Raw genomic sequence first — 25,796 nt, forward strand, 5'->3', positions numbered from 1 at the left:
GTGTGTGTGTGTGTGTGTGTGTGTGTGTGTGTGTGTGTGTGTGTGTGTGTGTACTACGCCCCCAGCCCCCAGCAAACCCTGAGCCCGAGCCCAAGCCATGCCGGGACTGGGATCTGGGGTCCTTCAGACACAGCCCTGCTTCGAGGAGCCCCACCTTGGGGAAAGGCAAAGATGGAGAGTCCAGCTGGTGCACCCCCAGGGGAGGGCCTCCAGAACCTTGCTGGGGGGCCAGTGAAGGAGGGAGACGAGGACCAACTTTGGTCCAATCAAGAGACAGTAGTGACCCTACCCCTTCAGCTAAAATAATAAGCCCATCCCCCAATTCTGATTCCCCGGGGAGAGAGATCCCATGGACACCCCTACACAGTGGCTTTTCGAGCACCTGGGCACCATCTTCCCCCAGCTCCCCGCCCAGCCCCTTCTGGTTTGCTGGGGCCCCACTCACATGCTCCCTTCTCCCCAAGTCTTGCCTCCCGTCCTGGTCACTCCAACACCACTGCAGGGGACCGTTCCCCTGCACTCCCTCTGGTGGTGGCACGTGTGTCCCTGCACACCCCACCCGTTTCCACTGGAGGACAGAGATAGGCCCAGCGCCTCCCCAGCCTCTTCCTCGTGGCCCAGTGAGCCACTGTGCATGTAGCACATGGATGCATGAAGGAGGGGTGCTCACTGAGAAGTGTGGCCCCCAAACCCAATGGCACCGAGTCCAGGGACCCAAGGAGCTTGGAAGGAACCAGGAAGGGGGAGGAGGCTGTCACCTGCAGGGCCAGAGAGCTCCTTCTCTAAAGACCCAGGACCAGCATCTCTGGGTCCTGCATCCTCCCTTTCCTCCAAAGAAAAAACACCAATGCCCGGGCCCAACCTTTCAGGGTGAGTGTGTGTGCATCTGTGTGAGCACACACAGGCTTGTACATGACTTGCACACTTACCTTCTTCCTCTGTGCTTTCTGGCTCCTCCAATAAAGTGCAGTCAATGAGGGATATGACTCCATTCTGAAAAAGAGCAGGGGCCACCTTGAATCAAAGCGAGAGATGTGCTAGTTTTAGAGTTCCAGAATATCAGGGTGAGGAGTGAGCACCCACATAGACGCACATATGTGTGTGGACATTACATGCCAAGTGGGTATTTTGGTTTTCAAGTTGAAGAACTGTATCTCCATATAGGAAGCCCAGTGAAGTGGCTCAAATGGGATTGCTCAGAGACGCCTTCCCCAAAGGAGGGCCAAGGTCGGGCTGGGGGTGGAGGGGCTAGAACCTGGCTTGCACGGCCTTTTCTTGCCCTACAGCGGCTCTGAGGCATCACCTGGTAGCCCTAAGTCTGAAGTTTGAACTCCCTCATTCTAGGCTAAACCCTGCATGTTACCAATAGGGAAACAGGACCAATTTACAGACCTGTCTCAGGTGTTGTTATTCCGATTTCACAGATGAAGAAATGAAATCAGGGAGTTAACCGTGTTGCCCAAGGTCACCTGGTAGGTAAGTGGCAGAGTCTGGAAAGAGCCTCATGGGCCTGTTGCCAGCTCAAGGTCAGTGGCTGGCTTTTAATTATTAGGACTATCTGGGAAAACGCCTCTTATCCTTGAGTGTCTGAGCATCTTTTAGGTGTGAGATCCCTTGATCCTGTAGTGAGAAATGAACGTAACCACCACTGTGCTGGTTGTAAAGCATGTCCACGAATTCTTTGAAACCCCGTCTTTCAAAAGGTGAAGGCTACTTCCCTTCCTCTTGAGGGTTAACTGGACTTAGTGACTTGCTTCTCATTAAGAGAATAAAGCAGGAGTGATGGTGTTCAGCTTTGGGGCCTGCAGCCTCCTGCTTGCTCTCTTGTTGTTTCTTGGACCACTTGTTCTGGGGGAAGCCAGTTGCTGTGTCATGAGGAGAAGGCTACAGATGAGGGACGAGGCCTCCTGCCAACAGCCATGTGTGGGAGCCACGCTGGAAAAGGATCCCGGCCCCAGTCGGGCCTCAGATGACTGCAGCCCCAGCTGCCACCTTGACTGCAACCTCGTAAGAAACCCTGGGCCACGTATGTCCACCCAGCTAAGTTGTCCTGACTTCCTAACGTGCATAAACTGTTTGAGACAACAAATGTTTGTTTTAAGCCACTCCAGGGGACTTCCCTGGTGGTCCAGTGGTTAAGACTCCACACTTCCACTGCAGGGGGCGTGGGTTCAATCCCTGGTCTGGGAACTAAGATCCCACATGCTGTATGTGGTGTGGCCAAAAAAAAAAAAAGGCACTCCATTTGGGGGACAGCAACAGATAAATAACATAATAACTGACAATAACAGAAACCTGGCCAGGTGGCTAATCTATACGTGAAAATGTCTGCAGGGCAGGCTGCCACCTGGAAGGCAGAGGGGGACCTGGAGAAAGTATCAAGAGTGGGCCCCCGAATCCTGCATTCTGCTTCTAGTTTGGTTCTTTGGTGGCCCTGGGGGAGCCCCCCAGGCCTTGTTGGGCCTTAACCTGACCACTGATGTCACTGGGCTGGGTAATCTCCAAAGCCCATCTAGCTCTAACCTTCTCTTACTTTAAGTCCCAAAAAATTCTTATGGTAGTTTTAGATCTTGGGGAGTTGTAGCAGGTCCCTTTTAGGAGGACTGAAGGCGTTCGATTTCCAATGGCAGTATTTAACAAGAAGTGGTTTGAATTTTAGCTTTGGTTTCAGAACACAGACTCCGGAGCCAGACTGCCTGGGTTCAAATCCCTGCTCTGCCACTTGCTGGCTGTTTCTAGAAGCCTCAGTTTCCTTATTTATACAATAGGGAAAGTAACAGTTATCTGCCTCCGTGGGTTGTTCTATGAATTAAATATACATGATGTATTTGGGCTAGTGCCTGGCTCATAGTAACCATCATGCAAAGGCTTGCTATTATTATTATTATTACAAGTTCATACTACATAATTGAGTGACAACGACTATTACCTGTTGAGCACTTACTACGTACCAGGCATGGGACCGTGTGTTTTGCACCCACTTCCTCACTTAAGCCTCATAGCACTCCCATGATGTAGGTATTTTCACTCCCATTTTTAAAAAAATAAATTTATTTATTTATATCATTTATTTATTTTTGGCTGTGTTGGGTCTTCGTCGCTGTGCATGGGCTTTCTCTAGTTGCGGCGAGCGGGGGCTACTCTTCGTTGCGGTGCGCGGGCTTCTCATTGCGGTGGCTCCTCGTGTTGTGGAGCACGGGCTCTAGACACGTGGGCTTCAGTAGTTGTGGCATGCAGGCTCAGGACTTGCGGCTCGCGGGCTCTAGAGCGCAGGCTCAGTTGTTGTGGTGCACGGGTTTAGTTGCTCCGTGGCATGTGGGATCTTCCCGGACCAGGGCTCAAACCCGTGTCCCCTGCATTGGCAGGCGGATTCTCAAGCACTGTGCCACCAGGGAAGCCGTTCACTCCCATTTTGCAGGTAAGTAAACTGAGGCTTGGTGAGGTCACCCACTGGTAAGTGGCAGGGCTAGAATTTGAGTAGCTCTCAGATTCCATGCTCTTTACCAATATGCTAAGAGACTTTGAAAACTCAAACAAACAAATAAACAACCCCCAAACCAAAATAAGATAAAACTAACAAACATAAAAGCACGTGCTTTCAGACTAAAAAGCCGTCTTGAAGTCTCCAGTTCAACCTGCCCCTACTGACCCCCACCTGCTGGGGGAACTGTCCCCCCCAGGCTGGACAGAGATCTTCCCAGGAGAAACTCCAGAGCTAGTAAATAATGAAGGCTTTCCTTGATACATAATTTGGTTGACATTGGAGTCTTCAGTGTTTGTAAATTAATTGCCCCTTGTGCAGCCGACCAACTAATGCGTTGACATGTTAACATAAGCAGTATATTCCCTGAAGCCACTGCTTGATCAATTAGCTCTGCAGGAGGTTACGGGCCAGGCATCCAGGGTCTGGAAGAATGGTTTCCCTGATGCTCTGGCTTAATTAAGGGCACCTTCTGGCCCTTTCCAGGCCACAATGCGTTCAGATTTAAAATCTCCAGAAGCGAGCTTCCACGGAGATGGACGCAGTGCCGGGAAGACTGTCGCTTACAGAGGCGAGGGCTTCATGCTTCCCAGAGCAGATTTCCGGGCACCTGCCTGCGTCTGTGCCCACCTCTGCTGAGGACAGTCGTCCCTGTTGTGCGGATGAGGAAGTGAGGTGTGAACAGGCGCGGGACGTTTCCAGGGTCACACATATGTAGCAGACAGAGGTGGGACCGGATCGTGAGCTCACAGCAGCGGGATAAGCCGTGTGCTGTGCCGGGGAGCAGGAGAGTCTTGTGCTGGTGGAGTGAGTGCCCGAGGGCGTCAAGAGGGGGCGCTGTCTGAGCTCTTTTTTTTTTTTTTTCTTTGCGGTACGCGGGCCTCTCACTGTTGTGGCCTCTCCCGTTGTGGAGCACAGGCTCCGGACGCGCAGGCTCAGCGGCCATGGCTCACGGGCCCAGCTGCTGCCCAGCATGTGGGATCCTCCCGGACCGGGGCACGAACCCGTGTCCCCTGCATCGGCAGGTGGACTCCCAACCACTGCACCACCAAGGAAGCCCTCTGAGCTCTTTTTGGTTGGAAATGAGACAAAGGCTCTGGCTGCTGCTCTGCCCTCAGCCAGGTGCCACCATCCTCCCCGGCCCCTCAGATACACGTGCACGGGCCTTTGAAGGTCTTGTCTGGACCCCCTGGCTCCTCCGCCCCAGCCCCCAACTCTGGGGGCTCCTTGAGGGGTCTTCGTGCTCACTTTCCCATTTCCCACGATTTCTCCAGTAGAAAATCCGTCAGTGGCCTTCTCATTCCAAGCCGCCAGTCAGACGGGGGCGCATGCGTGCACACTCACGCCTCTCTGACACCCTGGTCCACCCGGGGCCCCGCGGTCAGGGTCAGTCGGGACCCCTAGGGTAAAGGCGGTGTCTGACCTCCAGCCCCAGCAGCTTTGCTCCCGCCGTCCCTACCTTGGTCAGGTGAAGCTTCCCACCAGAGCCTCTGGTACAGATGATCAGATGCTTAGAAAACAGGAAGCACTGTCGCTCGCCCTCTTTCTTTAGGGACAGAGAGCCCAGGCGCCCCCTGGTGATCTTGCCCTTTTCAGACATGGGCACCTGGATGAGGGAGCCTGCGGATGGAGGAGAGAGAGCCTGAGTGCATCCACCGGAATGACCCTCCGCCTCTGACCTGGCTTTGAGGCTGCAGGTGGGGTTGCGATGCCAGCAGCCAGGGCAGTGGGACAAGGCAGTCATAGTTCTTGGTAGCAAACATGCACCTTGGACCCTCCCTCCAGCCCCTCCTCAGGGCCGGGTGGTGGGGTTTGGGGGGTGGAGAATGACGAGAGACGCTCCATGCAGGACCTTTGACCTCCCAGCCAGAGCCAGAGCCTTGGAAAGCAAAGGAACCCCAAAGGACGTGGCCCATGAGGTGAGAATGCAGGGCTGGGCTGAGGTCTGGGGGTGGCAGGAGGTTGAACAAGCGGGGAGCTGGCTCTGGCCCAGAGGGATTAACAAGATCCACTGGGCACCTGCTGTCACATGCAGCCACCGCAGACATGGCCGATTGGTCACAGCACGGTCTGCTGCAGAGCCCAATGCCGCCTCCTCGGGAAGCCCTCCCTGACTCTCCCCAGCCCTGCTCTGGGCCGCCATCTGCCTCCTGCCCACGCTCATCACTGCACAGAACCCTTTCCTGTATCCTGACTCCCTCTCCCCTGCACAGTCAGTTCTGGAGGGCGGGGCAGAGTCTATTCTCTGGGCGTCTCTGGAGACCTGAGTTGGCCTGGCATGAATAGGGCAGGTGTCCTTGGTGGTGGCAGCACGACTGAATAAATGAGAAAGGGCTTGCTGGGTTCCCCTGTCTGATCTTCCCCACCCCTCAGGAGGGGAAGAACTGCTTTGGCCCAGGGTGATGGAGCAGATTCCTGGTCTTTGGGGACACTGCTGACCCCAAGATAGGTCATTCTTCCGGCCACCTCCAGCTTGGGCACAGCACAGCTCAGGGGGAGCTGGGAGTCAGGCTAGGCTGGCTCTGGGCTCAGCAGGTCCCAGGGTGGGCCTGTGGGAAGGACACAGGGGCTCAGAACAAACTCCACATTGAGGATACTCAGGCCAAGGGCAGCGGGGGCCAGAGGCAGCTGCACAGGCCAGCAGGAGGTGCTAGGAAGCTCTTCATCTAGTCAGAGAACCCCAACTCGACGGAAGGAAGGCGGGAGGTCCATCCCGAGGTGGAGTCACCTCTAGGGCACGTGAGCACAAGCTGAGTTTCCCATAGGACATGGAATCTGAACCTTCAAGGCATCGCAGCTCTGACATCCCCGAGTTGGAAGTCAGTCCCCTGGGCCACAGAGAGCCTCTCCTGCCCCTCTCAATAGGGCTGTGACCCTCAAAACTGTCCCCAAGGTCAGCTGAGGCCCAAGGGTGAAGGGAACCCTACCCAGGACCCCTGGGACCATGGCCTCCCCCAAGAGGCGAAGGATGCCGAGCAAAGGACAGAGGGACTGACGCACGCCAACTCCATCTCGGACCCTGAAAATTCTTGTGATTCATGGGGCCAACTGGAATCTGTCTTCATCCTCCGCCCCCTACTCTCTCCCCAAAAGGACATGTCAATGTTTTACTATGATGTACAATAGACAAACCAAGACCATCTGGGAAGAATTATGTTTACATCTGGAGAGAAGGAAACTGTGAAAACCAATAATACCAGCATCGATATCTATAGATACCGACATGTACGTGTAGCTGTCGCATTCCCCTGGCAGGCCCGGAATACTCTGCAATCACGCTTGCAGGTTTTGGCACGCAGCAGCCCAACCAACTGGTGGTGTCCTGAGGGCCACGTGCCTCTCGCTGCTGCGGCCAGCTTGGTGGGGGGTGGGAGAGGCAGGGCGCGCAGGCCATACCTTGTCTCACAAAGGTCTGGCTGGTGTCCAGGAGGATTTCACAGCCTTCAATGATCATGCGCTCGATGGCCAGGTTTTTCCGGATGTTCTCTGTTTCACTTACTTCGTCGTGCATTATCCTGTGGGGACAGGAAATGACAATCAGAGACAGGCCGCCCTCACCTCCCAGGGTGGAGGGAATGCTGGGTCTCTGGCTAGACCTCGGAAGAAAGCCTGGATTCTCAGGTGGAACCTGTTGTCATGAAAGGGGAGAGAGCGCGCATCTCTTGAGTACCCGCTGTGTGTGTGCACTTTACAGGCGTGATCTCATTTTATCCTCTGACAGCCCAAGGAGGCTGAGAAGCAGGTCTGTCTGATTTTAAAAAGTGTGAACCGGGGACTTCCCTGGTGGCGCAGTGGTTAAGACTCCACGCTCCCAATGCAGAGGGTCCCGGGTTCGATCCCTAGTTGGGAAATTAGATCCCACATGCGTGCTGCAGCTAAGACCCAACCAAATAAATAAATAAATAAAATAAAAGCTTTTTAAAAATTGGCACGTGATTACCAATAATCATTGTGAAGCTGAAATAAACTTAAAAAAAAAGTCTGGGGCTTCCCTGGTGGTGCAGTGGTTGAGGGTCCGCCTGCCAATGCAGGGGGACACGGGTTCGTGCCCCGGTCCGGGAAGATCCCACATGCTGTGGAGCGGCTGGGCCCGTGAGCCATGGCCGCTGAGCCTGCACGTCCGGAGCCTGTGTTCCGCAACGGGAGAGGCCGCAACAGTGAGAGGCCCGCGTACCACACACACACAAAAAAAAAAGTCTGAACCACATGGAAGAGAGACAGCAGAACTGGAGGAAGATGGGAGTAGAGGGGACAACCTTTGTTCATTACCCTGCCCCTCATCCCACTATTGGCCTTATTTCCATCCAAAGTACAAACCAAGCTCATTCCTGCCTCAGGGCAATTAGTACTTGCTGTTTCTTCCCCCTACACACTCTTTAAAGGGTTGTTTCCTTAATGTTTGGGTTCTGGAATGGCTTACTTTTGGAGCACCTGGCAATCCAGCTGGCTCAGGGGAAGACTGACTTCAGTTTACCTCTATAGGCTCTGGCACGACCAGGAAGTAAGCAGGACACGGCTTGCCCCTTCATCTGAGAATACAGACAACTTTTTGTCCTTGTTCTGACTGCTGCAACACCCTTCCTCTCCAGGGGGTGGCACTGTTTAACTGTTTTTGTTTTTGTTTTTATTTTAAAGAGCGTCGGTGGGAAAAGGTAGGTGTGAACGGCCAACTTTGCTAAGACCCTGGATGGGTCTCCAGGAGTCTTAGGAAAGTAGCGAATCCTTTTTTTTTTGGAGGGGGTCTGGAAAAAGTACCCCACCCACTCTAAGGAAAGCACAAAGCCTCCTGTTTGTCTGCTGATGCATGAAATTCCACAGTTAAGACCACTAAGAGAGCTGACCAATGTGTGTGTGGCTTACAGGGTTCTCTCACAGTCATTATCCAGTTTAAACCCTCCAACAATGAGAGATGACACTGGTGGAGCTGGAGCTGTGATTAGTGGAATCAACACGATGCTGAACAAATTACTCAACCCTTCTAATCCTTACTTTCCCCATCTGTAGACTGTTGTTGGGTGAGGATGGAAAATAATGCATTTCATGGGCTGACCTCATGCCTGGCACATGACAGGTGCTGGAATAAAGGGTGGTGATCATTGCCATTATCAGGGCTGCAAAAATGGTATTGTAAAAAAAAAAAAAAAATAGGTGGTATACTGCAACTCGTTATTTCTTCTGGGTATCAGACTGGGGCATCGAGATGCGGTCTCTGCCTTAGGAGCCACGGTTCTCCACCCACATGCCCCTCCTCCCATCCGGGCCCCAGCGATGCTCTTCTCAGAAGCCCAGGCCTTAGCCTTCTTCTGGAAAAGACATGGGACAGGGAGGCACCTTTCAGGGCATCTGCAGTTCCATGGATAGGGATTCATTTTTGGAAGTAGCCCAAGGCAATCAGGACCCTCTCTCTTGATGAGGGTGGGGACTTTGCTGAGGCTAGATTTGCTAAAAAATAAGGGGGTGATTCCAAGGTAGCAAAACTAGTTTTGCTGTTAGACATGGATAAACTTCAGCTGCTCAGGGTCAGTGGCCCCAGGCTGGGATTTGTGCCGGAGGGGCCGCCACTGCACGCGCAGCTGGGGGTGCTGGGCGGGGCTCCAGGAAGGCAGCCCGGGGTTCCGGGGCCTGAGGCTCCTGGGGGAACCGGAAGTGAGGACCTGGGTTATCAGTGAGCCCAGGAGTTAGGGGCTCTGGAGACAAAGTGGGACAAAGGCCAGAGGTAGGAGACAGCCAGTCCCGAGGGGAGAGGGGTGCAGGGTCCTGAGCACTGCCAGGGAGGGCTTGGTTGCTGGCTTCCTGTCAGGGCTGGAGCTTTCCTCAGGGCCCAGGGGAGGGCGCAGGAGGAAGAAAGGGCTGTTGTCACGTGATGGGAAAATCCTTTTCTGTGCTGCTCGGGCTGGGCTCAGGGCCGGGTGCAGGTGATCAGGGTGACAAAAGAAAAGCAGGCTGCACACCCAGGACCCGGGCGGAGGGGGGAGGGGATTGGGGTGCTGCCTGCACACCTGCCTGCACTGGGACAGGGCATCCCGCTGTGTCGAGGAACTCACAGCCTCAAGGGGGTCCCCAGTCTTCTGCTTGGGGAAGAGTACGCAGGGTCTGGCTCCCCGGGGCATGAGAGAACTGGGGTCCACGCCCCCTGATGGTTTTGTTTGTCTGCAGTCACGGCCTCATTACATCTCCTCCCGGATCCTCTGCTCTGGGGCCTGTGCCCTGCCCTGGTCCAGTCTGGTCCTCCCTCTGTCCAGCCAGGAGCCACGGCCTCACCGGCTGCCACTCGTTGGACTTGGGCAGCCTTTTAGGGCTCTGAATGGCCGGCAGGGCCCCGGGCGGGGCTGAGGGCTGAAGCCCACACCCTGCAGACCCATCCTCCTTTGCAGCTCCTGGCCGCCTATCTCTGACCACAAGGCCCCTCCTTACCTCTTGGCCTGCACCGGTGGAGGCCCCAGGCTCAGCCCTTGGTTCATACCTCATTCCCACCTAAACTCACTCCCTTGGTGATCTCACCAGCCTTGTGACTCTAAATACCATCTCCGAGCTGACGATCTGGTATATCTTGGCTCCCTGAACTCCAGACTCAAACACCGACTCCCTTTTTGTCATTTCCACCGCTGTTGTCCATCTCAGGTCCAAGACACCCCCAAGTAAAACTCCAACGCGGCGAGGAAGACTCCTCCCTCCAAACCTGCCCCTCTGGCTCCTTCTCCATCTTGCACAACGGCAATGCATCCTTCTGGCTGCTCGGCAGAAAACTCTGGAATCACCCTCGACTCTCATTTTCTCTCTCTCTCCTCACCTCACATCCATCAGAAACTCTTGGAGGTTCCACCTTCAGAAAACTCCAGAGTCCTCACCTCCACGGCCACCCCCTGGTGTGGCCGTGTCCCCTGTTGCCTGGGCTGTGGCAGTGCCTCCCTCCAGTCCTTTAGCTCCTGCCCATGCAGCGAGGAATTCCTTGGGCTTCGGGGAGTGAGGGAGGACAGGGGAGGGCCCTGACTAGGGGGGGCTGCGGCCTCTGACGGTGGCCCAACCATGGCCTGTCCCCCCACGGACACTGCCTGCTGCTGAACGGAGCCTGAGGCACATGAAAGCCCAACACCCAGGACGCCTGGGGCTCCTAAAGCCACCGGTTTTGACACATGGACACTGGAGAACCGAGGAAATGGGCAGAGAGTGCCTGCGAGTCCTGGGCAGATCCCTGAGCTGGGAGATGGGCCCACTAAGTGCCCAGGGCCCTTCCTCGGACCCCATCTGTGCCAGGGACAGCGTACCCTCCATCCCACCTCACTGGGTGCCCACCTGGGCTGGAGCTGTAAACCCCTCAGACTGCTCCTGGGGACCCGGCTTCCAGGTGGGACAAGCTGTGGGTGCCCCCACCTCGGAATCCTAACCGGAGCACGAGCTTTTCCCATCTGGGGCTCGGCAAACCCCGGGTGGGGGCACCCTCAGCCTGGGCCTGCCCACCGGTGTGGGACCCCAGCGGGGCTCACCTGGACAGCTCCTCCAGTTTGGACTTGGCGTAGTCCAGGCTGTTGCGCTCCACGTGCTCGTGAGGGGTGTGGGCCAGGAGCTCGTGCAGCGTCAGGATGTACCTGGGGATCTGCAGTGGGGAGAGGTGGGGACAGGGCCAGAGGGCCAGAGAGACAGAGGCAGGGAGAGAGATACAGCGATGAAGCAAGAGAGAGACGGAGAGACAGAGCAGGGTAGACAGATGGGGGGGGCAGGGTGGGCAGAGAAGGGGGCTCTCAGTTCCGAGGGACCCCATGAGCGGGGCTGAGGAAGGACACCCACTGCACTTCTGATCCCAGACTCTCTTAACTTGGAGGCTCTTCCAGGGTCTTGTCTGGGACGAGAGCCCAGAGCTTGAGGTTCTGCCCCGCAGAAGGCAGGACCTGGAGATGGACTCAGGACCAGGAGCTGCCCCTCACTTTCTGCACGGCCTCCCCCAGCCAGGGTCGGCGGAGGGTCCTAACCCCGTTCGTTCTCCAGGCCACCGGGGGTTTGCACGGCCGTGGCCCTCGGCACTCCGCGCCCCGGCCCCCAGTCAGCCGCAGCCCTCCCGGCGCATGCGCCCTGGCAGACGGGGCGGGCCCACCTGGAACATGGGGTAGGTGAGGAAGGTCTCCAGCGTCCTCTCCTCGCAGTCGGGCTTGGCCTCGTAGTGCTTCAGCAGCTTGTCGAAGTCGCGGTTCTGCTTGCAGTGCGCCAGGATCTGCAGGCTGTACTGGTGGTTGCGGACGAACTCCTGGTAGATGTTGAGCATGGGCAGCAGGATGTCGAACAGGTCGGCTGGAAGGAGGCGGGACTCAGCGGGCAGCGGGGGCGCCCTCGGCTCCCCCCTCCCCCAGCCCCACCCGGGGAGGTCGGGGCGCGGCTCAAAGCCCCATCGGAGTCATCGGAGATGACTCTGGCACCACTGCCCTCTCCGAGGCCAGACAGGGTGGCCCCAGGCATTGAGATCACAGCAGATTCACAGGTTTTTGAGATAGAGCCCTGTCTAGTCTGACACCTGTGTACCGGAGGGCAGAGAAAGGAGGTATAGGGGGTGCTGCGGTATGTCCCCCGGAACCCCTGGTGGACCCAGGCACTTGCTCCCCAGCTGCCACCAGTGCGGGTGGCTCTCAGCTGGGTTCGCCCTTGCTGGGAACTGCTATCAGCTGAAGGAAGCTGCCTTGCACAAGCTGGAGCCCAATGACAGGTCCAGGTCAGGGTGTGAAGGCCGGCCCCTGCCTCGATGGAGGACGTCCCTGAAGGGCCACCTCAGTTCCCGAGCTTCCCTGGGGTTGGCTGAGGCCCCTGTTGTAAATGCTTTGTAGTTCACTCCCCCCAGTGCCCTGGCTCTGCCAGGCTGTTATGCTGAGGGGTCCCCAGGGGCCCCCCTCCCAGAGTGTCCCACCTGTGACTGTGACCTGTCAGAGGTCACGAGGTGAGTCAGGACCTGGCCTGGAACCAGGCTTTCCAACTCCCCCATTCCAGCACTTTCCACCCCATGATATGCTTTCCTGAGTCTCTGTCCCTTCACCTGTTGTCCCCTTTGTCCCTCTGTCCCTGTCCTTCCAGACCTCCCCAGCTCTGCAGCCCCTGGCTCAGTGAGGTGGACCCCCTGCTCAACCCCCCGTCTGTCTCAACCTCCTGGGTATCTAACATCCTGTCCTTCTAGCTCCCCAAAGCCCAAACCTGCCTTTCAACACTTGATGGGATGGGATGGACCCTCTAAAACCTCTGCTTACTAACCCCATTAAAAAGAAAGACAGTGCAACTAGAAATGATCATACAAAGTGAAGTAAGTCAGAAAGAGTAGACAAATACCATATGATATCACTTATATGTGGAATCTAAAACACGACACAAATGAACTTATCTATGAAACAGAAACAGACTCACAGACACAGAGAACAGAATTCTGGTTGCCAAGGGGGAGGGGAGGTGGGGGAGGGATGAAGGGGAGGTTGGGGTCAGCAGATGTAAGCTTTTGTATATAGAACGGATAAACAACAAGGTCCTACTGTATAGCACAGAGAACTATAGTCGGTATCCTATGATAAACCGTAATGGAAAAGAATATTAAAAAAAGAATGTATATACGTGTATAACTGAATCACTTTGCTATACAGCAGAGATTAACACAGCATTGTAAATCAACCATACTTCAATAAAATAAAATTAAAAAAAAAGAAAGACAAGCGTTCCTTGGAACAAACTCTAAGTGGGAGCTCTTGTGTAGGGCATCCAACTACCCAGTGGACAACCTCTTTAGCTGTAAGACTACAGAAAGTGCAGCCTGTGTCTTTCTAGGGCTGCTTCTTATTTTGACCTCGGAGAAAAAAAAAATGGTGCCACTCCCCCTGGAAGTCTCCTGGCCCGTGGGCAGAGGAGCCTTTTCAGCCACAGCTGTCCTTTCACCTCCCTGAGCCTGTTCCCTCGACCCCAGAGTGGAAATGACACCAACACTCGCCTTTTCCTATTGAATTAAGTGAAAGGAAGATGGTACCCAGTGTGGGAGGGGCGGGATGTCGGATGCACTCCTGTACATCGCTCACAGGAGTGAGGGCTTGGAGAGCAAGGTGACGATGTGTACACGGCGGGGAGTCCATCCCCATTGTTTCAGTAATTCTACTTCTGGGCACCTGTCTCAGGGGAATGCTCTCTAATACGGAGACAACTTCACATGCAGGGATGATTATTTTTAGTAGCAAAAAGGTAGAACAACTTTAAGAGTCGACGAAGGGAGATGGTTACATAGATGGTGGCAGATTCACGGGGCACTGGAACATTATACAGCCATCAAAAAGCATACTTTCAGCTTGAGAAAACACTTATGCAATTATGTTAGGTAAAAAAAAAAAAGAAAAACCCACAGCAAGATTCACATTCTATATTCAGTATGTTTGCAATTATGTAAAATGGAAAAAAAAAAAAAACAACCCCAAGATCTATGCATAGGAAAAAAAATTGGAAGGAAACACACCGGAGTGTTTACAGTAGTTATCTTTGGGAAGCAGAAACGTTGATATTTTTAAAAAATGTTTCCTACTTTTCTGGATTCTCAGATTTTCTCAGATGGGTACCTATATATTATTTTTAAAAGGGAAAAGCAGATAAGAAACTAAAAATATATCACTTCCTCCTAGAAATGTAGCTTTTGCCAACTTCTCTTTCCTCTTCTGCTCCCTCTGAGGGATTCTGTGTTTTTAAGGGGCCGCTCTGTTACATTCGGGAAGGACAAAAGTGCCACCAGCCAGGAGGTGTGGCCCCTGCACAGGGACTTCTCAGGTGGGGATGGGGGCGGAGGGGCAGGAGACCTCTGCCAGGGCTGCTACTCACCGAGGACCAGAGTGGGCCAGCTGGAGATGCGGGCCTTCAGGCCTTGGTAAAAGATCTGGTGCAAAAACATGATGGTCTCGCTGGAAGAGAAAGCACAGGGTAAGCTCCGGCCAGGAGTTCCTCTCCTTCCAGGTGTCCCCTCCCCCAAAGTTCAGTAGAGCTGAGGGGCCCCAGGGGAGAGGGCAGGGGCTGTCACTGCCTGTGGGACTATAGCAGCAAACCTTCTCAGGTGAGACCCCACGAGAAACCCCATCAGTGGGGTGGACCCTACAGTCTACGGGGCCTAACGCAAAACAAACACGCCGGCCCCTTGTTAACCAATGATTAGGAATTTCAGGATGGTGACAGCAGAGCCTCAAATTAAGCACGGTTTTTCTAAGCATGCAGTCAAATGCCCGTGAAGCCGGCCGAGGAGGGGTCACTGCGGCTGCTGGCTTCCCTGGCCCCCTCAAGTCCCCACTGGCTCTGTCATTGGGTGCTGTCCCCTCTCCCAGGAGTTTGTGTCCTGAAGGCAAACCCCCATCCTGGGGTCTCACACTCTCAGGACAAGGGCAGGGAGTGGAAGGCGCTGGGTGGGCGCAGAGACGCCCCTGAGCTGTGAGACACAGGAAGCCAATGGGGGCCTGGGACCTCATGTTCACGGTGGGCCTGGGAGGCACGGGGCTCCCTGACCCCAGAGGAGTTTGAAATGCCCTGAGCACCCCACTCTGCAGAGAAAACAGGGTGGGTGGGGAGAAAAAGGGTGTGAAAAAGAATAGAAGGGAGGGCTGCAAGAGAGAAAGGGGTGAGGGAGGTGAGAGGTGGTGGTGGGGAGAGAGAACAGAACACGGCACCTACGGCTGAAGAGCAGAGCCTATAACTCCATCACACCCGCAGGATGTGCAGAAGGGCTGGAGCCGGTAGGGCCTTTAACAGGTATCTAAGTAGCAGAAACACTCCCGAGTTCTCATTCCTGAGAGTGGCTCCTCTCATTACCGTGAATTAACTGTCATCTCCCTAAAGTCCCAAAAGAACAGGCCCGCCCAGGTGCGGTGACACCGTGATTTCTGGACTAGGGGCCCCGCCTGATGGCTGAAGTCATTTGCAGTTTTCAGGTAACAAGTCTGTGACAGATTCACCCTTGACAGGGCTGGTTTCTTCCTGTCTGTGGCCCCTGAACTAGTTACTGAATAGATAAACATGTACTGCACCAACGTGAAGAACTTCAGTCGTCCACATGGGAAGACCCTTAGAAAAGTTCAAAAGAGACCAGTCCAGGGGTGCGCGTAAGTGCACAGAAGGGAGACCGTGGGCCCTGATGCGGGGCAGGGTGGAGGTAGGAGGACTTTCAGGGGTTCCTGGGGAGCTGAGAGGCTCTGGATGCCCCCGAGCACCGCCCCATTCCCGGACGGCTCCCACAGACGGCTGCAGGATGCGCTGTGCAGGATTCACAGCATGGACTTGTAGCGTAGCACGTTAGGAACATCATAAGCTGGGACTATAAAAATATCATAGATGAAGCCTCTGTTTTTAAGGTACTATAAACTGTGAGGATTTCACTTGTCATCCTACTACTCAGAAACTACCATTGTTACCTATCTGATAAGAGAAAGATGATCTCATTTGGATTCGCTTTGCTCTACAAAATCATTGTGAGTGGGTTGGTTGAACATTTTCCCTTTGTATTGGCCATTTGAATTTCTTCTTTGGGGAACTGCCGAGTCATGTCCATTTACTATTTTCACTTTTATTAATGTAAAATAACTCCCCATATTAAGCGTATAATCTTAACATACACACTGCGGATATTTTTCTGCTCAGCTATTTGTGTTTGGTGTTTTTTGAAGGTTTTCCATTTTGCCCTGTGAGATTTTCTTTCTGTGTTTTTGCTTCAGGCATCATGTCTTTCCCCACTCTTAGACTGCATGCACACTCACCTATATTTTATTTTACTATTTCATTTTTACACATAAATACTTACCTAGGGTTTACTTTGGTGTCGGATGTGAGTAAGGGATGTGAACGTCAATCTTTCTTTCAGTTTGTAGCCAACTGCCCCATTTTATTTATCAGATACTACAGCTGCTTTCACTGCTTTGCTAAGCTGCCTGTTTTGTTACTAAATTCTCATACATGCCTACGTCTGTTTCTGGACTTTGTATTTTATTCTGATGGACTATTGGCCTGTTCTGGCAATAGTCTCACGCTGTTTTCGTTACTTTTAATGTATTTATAGGCCTCTAATACATTTTAATTAATGTAGGAAATGTTTCTTTCATTGTTTTTTTCAGAACATTATGATCTATTTACATGCATTTTACTCCTTCAGTTGAACGTTAAAATCACTCTGCTAGGCTGTACTTCGATTGGAATTATATTGAGTGTATAGCATGATTTGGCTGAAATGACGTCTTTACGACATGGAATCTTGCCATATAGAATACTGGCCCACTTTCTGTTTCTGTACAGCCTGTAAGCTTAGAAGGACTTTTTATAATGTTAAACGGTGGAAAAAAAATCCAAAGAATATTTTACGATAAGTAAAAATTAGATGAAATTCACATTTTAGTGTCCATAAGTCAAGGTTTATTGGAACACAGCAACACCCATTCATTTAGGATTGCCTAAGACCACCTAGTTTTGACAGAGACCCTCTGGCCCACAAGGCCTAAAATATTTACTATCTGACCCTTGACAGAGAAGTTTGCTGATCCCTAGTCTATGTGAATGTTGTCCCTGAGTTGTGCAGTGCACAGCTGGGGCAACTATACTCTATGGCCCTGCACACTTGACAGTCCAGCAGGGAATCTCTACACAGAAGAAATCATTATTTAAGCGCAATGAATGCTACAAAAGGGGCAGCATGGGGGCCCTGGAAGCACACAACAAGGGAACATATAAGCCAACGGTGACAAGGGGCACGGGGGTGGTCAGGGACATCCAAGGAAAGACATGAAAAAAGAGTAGGAGACAGCTGTCATGAGGAAAATAGGAACGACAGTAGGGTGGGAAGAATTCTAGGGAGAGGAAGTGACCTGTCTGCTTCGGGAAGTGCTCATTTTGCCTGGTTCCCCAGAAAGGAGTGTGACTTGCCCAAGGCTGGTCCTAGGTACACAGGGCTTGGCCCGTGGAGGGCAGAACCAGGCCTCTTCACTCCAGCCTCACCCTGTGCCTGTCCCTCCTCACTCCTCAGGCCATGCAGACAAGACGAATTGATGGCAGCACACGCCCCCACTGAGCCTCATCATTCTTCTCCACCCAGGACTCCAGGCAACCACTGCCAATCAATCAGAGCGGGCATCAAGATAGGAACCATCTGTCCCCCAGGCGGGATGCCTCTCATCACGGGGCAATGCCTGTGGCTCCAAGCACACGTTGCTGGGCATGGTTTTTATTAAAGGGAAATAGCCCAAGAGTATATGCTCATTGTTTCAGTTAAACATAACCTGGTGCACATGTTTACTTCAAAGATTCCCCCCGCAGCATTCAAGAAGCACACAGTTAAGCCCCTCCCCAGCTCTGCAGCATCCTCCGTGAATCTGCCAACCTGGAGAGAGGCCTCTCTCTTCTCAAGGACTTCTTTTAAAGAACTCCAGCAAATGAAATCACCAAATTGGCATCAGCTGTCTAATGTGGCTGTACATTTCAGCCTAAATGCAAATCCAGGGGAAAGCTATGTGCAGAAATGCCTTCTAGTGAGTGGGCTGGCAGCCTCCGCCCTTGACCTGTGACACATACAGACTCTGTGCTGTGGTCCGAGGCAGGGAGACCTGGACGGTTCATGTCCCGGATCTGGCCTCCACAGCACCTACACGGTAAGAGGGAAGGCTAGGCTCACATACAATCGAAAGTTCTCGACAGTGCAGGCGTGGGCAGGAGTACGTGCTGAGACCTGGGCTGTGATGAGCTGGCAGGGGGATAAGGAGGATGGGGGTCGGTGAAGATTCCAGACTATTATTTAACAGGGCAGCAGGGGGGAAGCACAGGCCTTCACATAAAACAGAACTGGGTTAAAATCACAGCCCACCCGAACCCTGAGCACACCCCGTCACCTCTCTGATCTCTGGTGCCAGCCTCATGGGGCGTCTCTGAGGATTGGAAATTATGTAGGCCAAGTGCTTACAGAGAGCCTGGCACCAAGCCGGCCCCACAAAACACCATCTTAACGTGGTGAGTGTAGTCCAAAACATTCAGTCACGCAAAGTGCTGTGCAGGGTTGCTATACAGTTAATGAAAAAAAATTTCAGCCGTTCTTTGTGCTCACAAAAAGCACAGAGGTTAAGACAGTGAAGCTTATACTCTTAGGTACCCAGTGGATCATATAGTGAGGGGTGAATGATTAGAAGGCAGTCGTTTTCTAGCTCTTCCTGCCCCACCCTGGGCCCCGGGGGAAGGAAAGAATTCCGACCTGCTCCCGATGGAGAACAGGGGCCAGGGGGTGGAGAGAAGCCAGTCACCTCAGATTGGCATCCATTGATAGGATCATTGGTTCTTCTTACTTAATATTGTAAGAAAATACAGTAAAACATTTGATTAATTTTCAATGTTGAACCAACCTTGCATTCCTGGGATAAATTCCACTTGGTCATGATGTATTATCCTTTTTATATATTTCTGGATTCGATTTTATAATATTTTGCATCTATGATCATGAGCAATATGGGTCTGTAGTGTTCTTTCCTCATAATGCCTTTTTCTGATTTCGGTATTAGAGTAATGCTGGCCTCACAGACTGAGTTGAGAAGTGCTCCCTCCACATTAGATTTGAATTCAGTTTCTCACAGGGTGCATCAGAGTGAAGCTTTCCTGTTGTACTAATGTCTAGCTCTTATGAGCACTTGGGCTATGCTGGGCTCTGTACTAGATGCTTTACGTGAGCTCTCATTTGATTCTCCAACACCTACAAGAGGCAGGTCCCATTCCCTGGTCAGTGTTTCTGAGGACCGCTAGAGTCCATATTCTGGAGGCCTTAAAGATTGATCAGGCTGGGGCTATTTTGACCAGGATCAATGAGACTGCTAAGATGGGAAAGAGTCAACCTTGGGCACATTGTGGAAAAGGAGAAACAGGCCTTGCAGGGGCTTAGAAGGACACCAGCAAAAGAGGGGACTTTCTTCCCTCCTGTTTATTCTGTTAAAGGCATCTGATCTGATCCATGCAGTGACTAACAGACAAAAATATAAAACCATGTTGTGATTTTCTTCAAACAACTTTTGAACACATTCTGTGAGTTGGTATGAATACTCTTAACCAAAGATTACAGGTGAAAAGAATTCCATTGAATGCAGTGTAACAAAATCATGCAAAGATTAAATAAATACAAAAGGGCATCTTTATCTCTTAGTGGTTATGATAAACGGTCACCAAAAGTTTGCAACTGTGGCCTAAAATGCAAGGAAAGCACAGACAACCTAGAACTATTACAATGCCTCCTGAAGTATTTCTCAGGTAGGTCCGTGGCCGAGCCTCCAATACAGGCAGTCCCCTGCGGTTATCTCAAGCCTCTCATTTCCGTGTGCTCTGGGACCTGCAGTAGCAGCTGCACCTACACACTTGTTGGAAATGCAATCCCTATGCTCTACTCCAGATCTACAGATTGAGAAGCTCGGGGTGAGGCCCAGCGTTCACGTTTGAGAAGCTGTGACTCCAGCTGAGCTGTCTGGAGTTTATTCAGGAAGAAACAAGTTCTTCACACTTTTCAGCCAAATTCCAGGTCATTGAGTTTAAAAGACCCAACTGTAGTTTCTGGAGAAAATCTTACCTGACTTCACAAAACAATAATACCTAGTTTCTTTGTTTTAATAAAGAAATCAAAGCATTTATTTACTCTCTAAAAACTGCGTTTGAAATGTATATTAAAAAGCAACCTTGGGCTTCCCTGCTGGCGCAGTGGTTGAGAGTCCGCCTGCCGATGCAGGGGACACGGGTTCGTGCCCCAGTCCGGGAAGATCCCACATGCCGCGGAGCGGCTGGGCCCGTGGGCCATGGCCGCTGAGCCTGTGCGTCCGGAGCCTGTGCTCCGCAACGGGAGAGGCCACAACAGTGAGAGGCCCGCGTACCGCAAAAAAAAAAAAAAAAAAAAAAAAAAAGCAACCTTGTAAGGCCCAGTGATTCAGTTTCTAGAAGGTCTAATGAGGCTAAAAGCCACTCCCCTCCCCCTGCTCCCCACCCCCACCATGTCCCCATACTCCGACACCTCATCCACATCCATTGGGTCAGCATCCCAATGTCCCTGTCCTTGTCCTTCTCCCAGTGACTTTCAGCATCTCCGGCTCAACCTCTCAGAATCAGACCCACGTCCACTGCCTCTACCCCATCTCCTTCCGGGTGTCCCACAGGTCCCTAAACTCGTCACAGCACACTGGCAGGTAAAGGGGAAGAGCAGGGCACAGGGGAGGTGACCCTGGGTCCCAAACACCTCTGCAGAGGGCGTGGATGAGGGCCAGCTGCAATTAGTGAAATGACTGGAATGATGGATACTTTAAAAGAAATGCAGCTGAATGAACAACCTGGAGCACATAGTGCTTTACTTTAATTCCTGAATGAGAATCATTTGTAAATAGCACTCTGTTGATAGGTTTTCATGTTTGTTGCTTTTACCTAGTTTACCCAATTTTCATGCCTACCAAAAAGCTCATTTAAACCATTTCCTAAGACTTTTAAAAAGAGGTTGACGGCAGAAGGGCAGCCATCAGCTCAGCCTTGCTTTCGTAAGATATGTGGGTAGTGTGATACACAGCCCAACGCTAAGGGGACTCAGAATTCTAAAAATTTAGACCTGGCTTCTAGATCGTTATGACGATGATATTAAGGTAGAAGAATGGAACCCATGTGGTTTTCTGTAGCTTGATTTATAACTTGCAAACATTTAAACCAGGGTTTCTCAACCTTGGCACGATTATTTTTGGTGGAAGAATTCTCTGCTGTGGGAGACTGCTCTGTGCACGGTGGGATGTTCAGCAGCATCCCTGACTTCTGCCCACCAGATGCCAGTTGCAAACCCTCCCCTGCAGCCCCGCCAAGTTTTGACAATCAAAAATGTCTCCCGTATATACACTAATATGTATAAAATGGATAACTAATAAAAACCTGCTGTATAAAAAAATAAATAAAATTAAAAAAAAATTGCCTCCCAGGGATTGCCAGCCATTGATCCTACTTGATACTTCTGAAGCAAAAAATAAATTAAAAAAAAAAAAAAAAAGGTCTCCCAGCCTTGCCCCAGTTGAACCACTAGTTTAGACATATACTACGTGGGCCTCTGTTTGTATTCCTGCCTGCAGTAGCTGGGGCACTGGCTTCTCGTCATGGGACCTCGGGCAGCTTCCTTCCTCTCTGGGCCTCAGTTTCCTCCTCTGCATTTGGCGGGGACTAGTCAAGGGCTCGCGTCCAAGCTCGGTGCCGGCTAGGCTCCCTCTTCCCGCCTCAGCCAAGGGCTCCGGGAGGGGGCGCTGAGCTTCAGGGTGCTCACCTGTTCAGGAAGATGCTGCTGACATCGTCGTGCGTGATGGGAGGCTTCTTGGAGCTGGCGGCCATCCGCAGTGGGCGCAGGAAGTTGTTGACAAGGATGTGCAGCTGCTGCACGTACTCGGCCTCGGCCTCCAGCATGCTGAACACCACCTGGTTCCTCTTCCGCATGCTGTCGGCGTGCGGCGACCGGATGTAGTCCTGGATGATGGTCTTCCACTTGCGCCGGCACAGCCAGCCCCGCAGGAAGCTCTGCACCTGGGCGCCGAGACCAGCGGGAGGGTCTCCCGTTAGCCTCAGCTGCTCTGGTCCTTCCAGGTTGTGAGCGCCCCAAGGGCAGGGGCCAAGGCCCTGCTGTCCCCCACGCCGGGCACGTAGGGAAAAGAGCTGAGGCAAAAGATCAGGCCTGGTGCTTCTGCCTGCGTGGTGCCGGGGAAGCCCTTTGGTTCCTCTAAGCCTGTTTCCCATCTGTGCCATGGGGTTAATGAGATGACGGCTGGACTCAAAGTGAGGTCCCTGCACGGGAGCATCAGCATCTCCCCAGAACTTGTTAGAAATGCAAACCCCCAGGCCCTGCCCCGGCCCTCTGCATTTAAACCACATCCCCCAGATTGCTTTGGCAACATCCTCCGAAGGAGGAAAAGTGTGGCCCTGAGTCCCCATCACGGGAGGGGGCTTGAGCATAGAGGGTTGCCAGGCTGTGCTGGGCATGGCTCACACCTCTTCTTGCCTAATGACTGGCCTGAAAGCCCAGAAGTTTCAATGAAAGCTCGTCTGGATAGAGGGCGATTATCAAATTCAGTGCGGCAAACTAGTTAATCTCATGCTTGGGCCTCATTGGCGCCCGCCTGGAGCCTCTCCTCTACCTCCGCGGGGAAGTGAACACAGACACTTGACTTGCCCGACTTGGAGTCGGGCTGCTTGGCCTGGCCTCGTTCTGGCAAGAACTTGGGAAGGGCCTCGATTCACAGACACAGAGAACTGTTTTAAGATATGCACGCTTCCAACCAAGGCACCATGTAGCTCCCCACCATTCCTGCTGAGCTGTGTGCAAGCTCAGGGGCTGCACAGGGAGGGCCCCAGGGCCCAGGAGCAAGGGTGCTGGGTGGTGCTGGGGTGGGGGCACCTGGAGATCCTGCCAAGGCACTCATCAAAATATTATCAGCTGCAAAGGGCACTGGCCATGCACAGTGCACAGCAGGTGCAACTGTCCGGGTGCAGACCTTTGGCCAGGGACGTCTGCCCTGGGGAGGAGAGGCCTGGCCTCAGCACGACAGATCTCCTTGAAGAGAGGAAGCTTTTCTAGATAAAGAAGGGCCTTGCTCTGAGGCCCCAGGAGGGTGAAAACAAAAGGAGGGAGGTGCATTTCAGGTGGTACTTAAAAAAATGTTCCAACCAGAATGGCTTTGCAAAACGGGCCGGGAAGCCCAGTGGGGCCACGGCAGAGAAGGAAGGCCAGTGCATCCCTGCCTGGGCGGGGCTTGGTTCAGACCCCAGGTGGCACTGGTGGCAAATCCCAATGTCCATGGGGGCCTGGCAGGTCCTATAGATCCTGAAGCCGGCTGGGTGGGCACTAATGGGAGAGCACCTGGCCTGGGGCCAGCAGTCACTGTGTGCAGGAGGTGGGCCCAGGGCTGCGAGACCTTCTGCTTTTCCAAGAGATCATGTGTCCCAGTGACCAAGGATGTGGGCTCTGGAGCTTGGTGGCCAAGGTTTAAATGTGACTCTGCAAATACTTAGCTGTGTGACCTGGGGAAGTCACTTTGCCTTTCTGTGCCTCAGCAACCCCACATGTGAAACGCAGATAATAATAAAACCTCAGAGGGCTTTTAGTTAGGAACAGATTCATCTGCATAAATCTCCTAGAATAGTGTCTGGCACATGGAAAGTGCGTAATGAATGTTAGCTCTTCCTATTTTTGAGAAACCAGAAATACATATTTTTATGTGAAATGTTTAGCTTTTAAAGCACTGGCAACAAATTAAAAAGGGAAAAAAGAAACACCGTGTGGGCTAAGAACCCCAAACATGCTGGTAGGCTGAACTTGGCCTGTGGGATGCCAGTTTGCAGTTTTCTGGTCTGGATGGCGCTGGTGTCCTTTTACGCTCTCAACAAGGAGGATTTTCTGGTTTCGTGTGTTTTTCTTACGGTGAGTCAGGCTCCCCTGCTTCAAGTCTGGCAAGCTGCAAACACAGACCATACTCTTCCTCTCCACACGCCCCTCCATGGGGTGGCCTATGGTGCTGGTCAGTATCTCTGCCACCGGGCAGTTTTCTCATACCTTCTGAGATGTTTCTCCTAGCCTCTAATAGTGTAAAACCAGTGGGGCCAGCTAAGGGGTGTCACAGAGGCCGGCTCCCATGCTGACGTCTGCCGGGGATGAAAGGAGGAGGTGTTCGCAGGACAGTAGCTGGGGGGAGGGCGGGCATGCAGGGCTGTGACAGTGGATATGTGGCCTGGGGTCTCATTGAGGCTGCCCAGGGTTGTGAGGAAAGCTCTCGGCTGTGAGTCTCACAGCCTGGGTTCCTGCCCTGGCTCTGTCTACTCTTCCATCTCTTGGAGCCTTAGTTCTCCTATCTGTCAAATGGGCTGAACCACCCTACCTCACAGAGACAACCAGAAAACATGGCTCAACGAGGTGCTGGTCTGGGGTGAGGGGCTGTTGATTCTGCCTTTGGAGCGGAGGTGGGAGTGGCACGCCCGGGAGCAGTGGGACAGTAGGTGGACACTGCAGACCCTGGGCTGTGCCAGGGGGCTCTCTAAAGAGGACCAGGGCAGATTTGCCAGCCCCGAGAGATGGTACAGACCTTCTTGATTTTCTTGATGTCACTGTCTTCGTCGTTGGGTGTGACAGTCTGGGTGGACTGGATGCGCTCATTGTCCTTGAGCAGGGATGCGATCTGCAATGGAAACACAGGTCAGCTGCAGGGGCCGAGCGGCACCAGCTGGTGGAAGCCCCACCCCTCTGGCTGCCACCAGGCCGTGGTGTGGTGAGTGAGCGCCCTGCCACGTGCTCCCCAAGGACCAGTGGTACTGCAGCTCGTGTCCTTTGCTCTGTGGGAGGTTTCGAGCCAGACGTCGGTGAGTGAGCACTGGACCGGGACCCTGTCCACCTGGGTCCAGGGCAGCTGGGCTCTGACTCCGAGTGACCCTGGGTGAGGCACTCTCTGGACTGCAGGCAACCCATCTGTAATCTGGGAGCTTTGGTCCAAATCTGTGGTTCTCTTCCTTATTCCCTAAACCATCAGTCCCTTTACTTTCGAATTTTTACTGTGGTAAAATATATATAACATAAAATTTACCATTTTAACCAATTTTAAGTGCACAGTTCAGTGGCATCAAGTACATTCACATTGCACCATCACCACCATCCGTCTCCGGAACTTTCTCAACTTCCCGAGCTCTGTACTCATTAAACAATAATGAGTTTAATGAGTTTAATAATGAGTTTAATGACTTCTCTGGCGGTCCAGCGGTTAAGGCTCTGCGTTTCCACTGGAGGGGGTGTGGGTCTGATCCCTGGTCAGGGAACTAAGATCCCGCATGCCACACAGTGCAGCCTAAACAAAACAAAACACACTAACTCCCCATCCCTCCTCCCTCAGCCCCTGGCACCCGCCCTTCTACTTTCTGTCTCTATGAATTTGATTTCTCTAGGGACCTCGCCTAAGTGGAATCAGACAGTATTTGTCTTTCTGTGGCTGGCTTATTTCACCAGCATAACATCCTCAAGGTTCACCCATGTCACAGCATGTGTCAGACTTTCCTTCCTCTTTAAGGCATTGTATGTACAGACCCCGTGTTGCCATCCATTCATCTGTCGATGGGCACTTGGGCAGTCCCATTATTTTTTTCAAACAAAACCGTCCTGGAGCCCCAGCAGGATTTCAGATGAAAGCACTGCTGGCTTGGCTGTCCCGTCCTGGGACAACCCTGAAGCGCTTCTCTGACTTGGAACCCTCTTTGGAGCACAACCTGGAAACTGCTGGCCTAGAAAAATGGAACAGCCCTGGAAACGAACGTTTGGGCTGATCTAAGAATCTCCATTTGC

General features: G+C 52.7%; 1 protein-coding gene across 2 annotated transcripts in view; it reads right to left on the bottom strand.

Annotated features, from left to right (window-relative positions):
• RASGRF1 (Ras protein specific guanine nucleotide releasing factor 1) overlaps positions 1–25,796 on the bottom strand; it is a 103,344-nt gene that overhangs the window by 45,393 nt on the left and 32,155 nt on the right. For both annotated transcript variants that reach the window (XM_029238464.1, XM_029238465.1), the window contains exons 4-11: positions 24,553–24,645; positions 21,750–22,003; positions 14,300–14,379; positions 11,571–11,764; positions 10,966–11,075; positions 6,878–6,996; positions 4,941–5,101; positions 930–993 (exon numbers count right to left, since the gene is read on the bottom strand). In XM_029238464.1, coding sequence (XP_029094297.1) covers positions 930–993; positions 4,941–5,101; positions 6,878–6,996; positions 10,966–11,075; positions 11,571–11,764; positions 14,300–14,379; positions 21,750–22,003; positions 24,553–24,645 — 1,075 coding nt within the window. The remainder of the gene's footprint in view (positions 1–929; positions 994–4,940; positions 5,102–6,877; positions 6,997–10,965; positions 11,076–11,570; positions 11,765–14,299; positions 14,380–21,749; positions 22,004–24,552; positions 24,646–25,796) is intronic.

Source organism: Monodon monoceros, unplaced genomic scaffold (assembly GCF_005190385.1).
Source record: "Monodon monoceros isolate NGI ecotype Baffin Bay Population unplaced genomic scaffold, NGI_Narwhal_1 Super_Scaffold_21, whole genome shotgun sequence".
Taxonomy (NCBI): Eukaryota; Metazoa; Chordata; class Mammalia; order Artiodactyla; family Monodontidae; genus Monodon; species Monodon monoceros.